At 58.7% G+C, this 3,464-nt stretch overlaps 1 protein-coding gene across 1 annotated transcript in view; it reads left to right on the top strand.

The window, feature by feature from the left end:
* The window catches only part of PPP2R3B (protein phosphatase 2 regulatory subunit B''beta), a 40,889-nt gene extending 39,267 nt beyond the window's left edge, over positions 1 to 1,622 (top strand). Inside the window, exon 13 of the mRNA XM_004385216.2 lies at positions 1,309 to 1,622. Coding sequence (XP_004385273.1) covers positions 1,309 to 1,447 — 139 coding nt within the window. The 3' untranslated portion in view covers positions 1,448 to 1,622. The remainder of the gene's footprint in view (positions 1 to 1,308) is intronic.
* Positions 1,623 to 3,464: the final 1,842 nt, after the last annotated feature.

Consider the following 3,464-nt stretch of genomic DNA (forward strand, 5'->3'; position numbering starts at 1 on the left):
CTCCCATGTTCCCAATACTGCTTTTTCTCCTTTTATTCTGAATCAGTGTGGCTACAGGTTTATCAGTGTTACTGATCTTCTCAAAGAACCAAAGTGTTGTTGATTTCTTCTGCTGTGTTTGTGTTTCTATTTCACTGATCTCTGCTGTCGTTTTCTTTCTTTTTGTTTACTTTTGGGTCACTTTTCTTTTTCTAGTTTCTTCAGGTAGAATCTTTGGTCGTGGACTGGGGGCCTTTCACCTCCCCTAAATCGGCATTCAGTGCTAGCGTTTCCACCATACACACTGCTAGAACTGTGTTGTGTGTTCGTTTTTATTCCATTCAAAAGACTTACCAGTTTCCCTTTGGTCTCTCTGACCCACTGGGCACACACTCACACATCACACACTTGGCGATTCGAGCCTGGCGTGACCCAGACAGCTGGGCTTGGCAGGGCACACATACTCTGGGTGTGAGTGCTGTGGTTTGGTTTTGTGTAAAACCAGTTGTCTTGGAGTCACCTCAACTCACAGCGACCCCACACGTGTCAGAGTAGAACTGCGCTCCATAGGGTTTCAATTGGCTGATTTTTTGGAAGTTGGTTGCCAGACCTTTTTTCTGAGGTGCCTGTGGGTGGACTCGAACCTCCAACCTTTCAGTTAGCAGCTGAGCGCATTAACTTTTTGCACCTCCCAGGGATTCCTGGTTTTGTGCAGAGGCCTGGAAAGTTCTTGAGTTTGGCGGTCACAGGGACAGGGATTCCCAGACTGTGGTTCCCTGCCTGGGTTGTTGAAGGCTTGTTTGAGACAGAAAGCTGCCATCTGTGAGGTGGTATCACAGGAGGGAAGAAAGTCGGTTTGCAGGGCAGCAGACTGTGATTTCAGCCCTTGGTCTTTAGACCCTTCTGGACGCTGGACTTGCTTTCGGATGTAATCATTCCTGAACTTTGCTTCAAAGTGGACTTCCCAGAAGTAGAATCATTCCCCAGAGCAGGCTCAGGCAGCACATGCTCTATAGTTGTTGACGAGTCAGTTCTGACCTATGGCGACCCCGTGCGCAACAGCAGAGAACGCTGCCCGGTCCTGCACCATCTTCATCATCACTGGTGTGTCTGAGTCCACTGTTGAGGCCGCTGTGTCAGTCCATCTCGTGGACGGTCTCCCGTTTTCACCGACCCTCCACTTTATCAAGCATGACGTCCTTTTCTAGCGACTGGTCCCTCCTGATGCCATGGTTGGGGACCTGGCTGTGCTCCCATAAGCCTGACGTCATAGCAGCCCACCCAGCCACATGCGTCCCCGTCTGCATCCTCACGGCCTCTCTCTTGCAGGTACGAGCCCGAGCTCAGCCCTGTGGACCCCAAGCTGCGCCTGCAGCTGGACGCCAGGCCCTTCCTGGAGGCATCGTCTGCGTTGGGCGCCGTGGACCTGTACGAGTACGAGGGCGAGGATGGCCCGCAGCTTCTGTGACCGCGGAGGGCAGAGGAGGGGATGACAAACAGCCGGTCAGCTTGGCCGTGCCCGGCCTCTGCCCCTGGACACGGCGCGGGCCGGTACAGGACAGACGGACTGTGTTTAGTCACTGCAATGTCTTTACAGAGACGAAGTGCGTTTGTATGGATGATAAATTTTTATTTATTCAGCACCGTGGTGTCAGGGTGGTTACTGGCAGCCTGTCTCCGTCTGCATGGCCACAGCCCCCGCAGCATCCACCGGCCCCCAGCAGTATGGCAGGGGACAACTTGGTGCTTCAGGCCTGTCGCTCACGCGGACGGACCCTCCCCAGGCAGAGCGCGGAGACCCCTACCCCTCGCTAACGTCTGTGTGTCACTGCCGCCGCCTCAGTCCTGGGTGTTTGGCGGCTGAGTTTCTCACTCTGACAGCTCATCACCAAACTCCCACGAGCAGTAATGGTGCCGCGGCCACTGCGTCTGAGGTGTGAGTACCGCGTGGTGCGGACGTCTCCCACACGGCTCACGGACATGTTTGTGAACACGTAGAAACACGCAAAGCCCTCTGCCTCCCATGCGTGCGCAAGTCCAGGAGCGTTCCACGACGTCACATCTGAGCCTCCAAAGACTCAGTGGGCGCTCGCCCACCAACAGCGAGGGGTGCTCACCGTGCAGCCTCACATGGGGAGAAGGGACCCAGGTAGCAGGAGCCCCTGACCCACAGAGCAGCCCCCAGCCAGTGGTCCACACATCACAGCATCCCCCCAACAGTGTCATGGTCCCAGTCATGGCGATCCACAGCAAGTGGGCCGCTTGGCCCAATGCCTCACACCCAGGTAGCCACACCACTGCCTGCCAGCTCAGGGACGTCTGTGACCTGCTCGGTGACCCAGGGGGCTGTGCTCCAGCGCCACGGGACAGAGGTCTGGGCACAGCACCAAGTCCATTTGTGGCACTGACGGGGTGAGGGCTTTGTGTGTCCTGGTGGCTTCAGTCCAGCAGCCACTGCAGAGACAATAGGGGGCTCAGAGCACGGGCACCCTGGTTTTCACGGCAGGACAGTTCCCACGGGGTGTGAAAACCCATTCACGGGGAACGGGGGCTGCTCTCCAGAACACCCACGGGGCACCACATCACACAGGGTCCCCTGGGACATGGACCCCAAGTGTCCCCGCTACACTGCAGCAGAGCCCACGACCCAGACAACCGTCCACCCGGCCAGTCTGGGTCAGCCGCCACCAGCACCCGAGTCCCCGTGTCCACCCAAAGGAGAACCCCCCCCGAAAGTTGGGGGGCCCTTGGTTAACGTCCTTACCCTTGGCCCAGGAACCACCTCCTCATCTGTGCCTCACTCCACGTCGATGTCCTCACTGTCTGACCCCTCAGAGTCCTTGGAGGACAGGACGTCCACAGTGAACATGTCCCTGCAGGGGGCAGCGGTGCCGTGTGGGGTCCTGGCTGTCCCCCAACGGCCCACTCTCACCGTAATCCCTGGGCTGGGCCCTGAATGTGGCCTCGCACAGCAGCCCCTGTGAGAGGGACCGTGGACCAGCCCCCCAGACCAGTGGCTCAGGCCCCTGAGCCGTCTCACCTGTGTGGCTGGCGGGACCCATGCGATCTGAGGTGTCCACCGTGGTGTCCAGGGTCCAGGGGAGCACTGGTCCTCGGGGAGCCCTGTGCACCAGAGTGAGTCAGCACTACACCCAGATCTCTGCCCACACCCCAGGGGGTCAGCACCACACTGTGCTCTCTGCCCACACCCCAGGGGGTCAGCACCACACCCCAGATCTCTGCCCACACCAGGGTGGGTCCCCAACACGAGCGATACGATGCGCCAACCCCAGAGCAGAAGCACAAGTGAGCAGGTGGACAGGTGTGCAGCTGCACAGAAGTGATAGGGACCCTCGGTGGGTGGTGGAGGCATTGTGGCGACGCGCACTGGGACCTCCTGGGATGCCCACTGCAGACGACCCTCAGGCCCCCGACTGCCCAGGGAAGGACCTCGAGGGCCCCAGCGAGCCCCTCAACTGCACGTC

This window comes from Trichechus manatus, unplaced genomic scaffold, assembly GCF_000243295.1.
Source record: "Trichechus manatus latirostris isolate Lorelei unplaced genomic scaffold, TriManLat1.0 scaffold00134, whole genome shotgun sequence".
Classification (NCBI taxonomy): domain Eukaryota; kingdom Metazoa; phylum Chordata; class Mammalia; order Sirenia; family Trichechidae; genus Trichechus; species Trichechus manatus.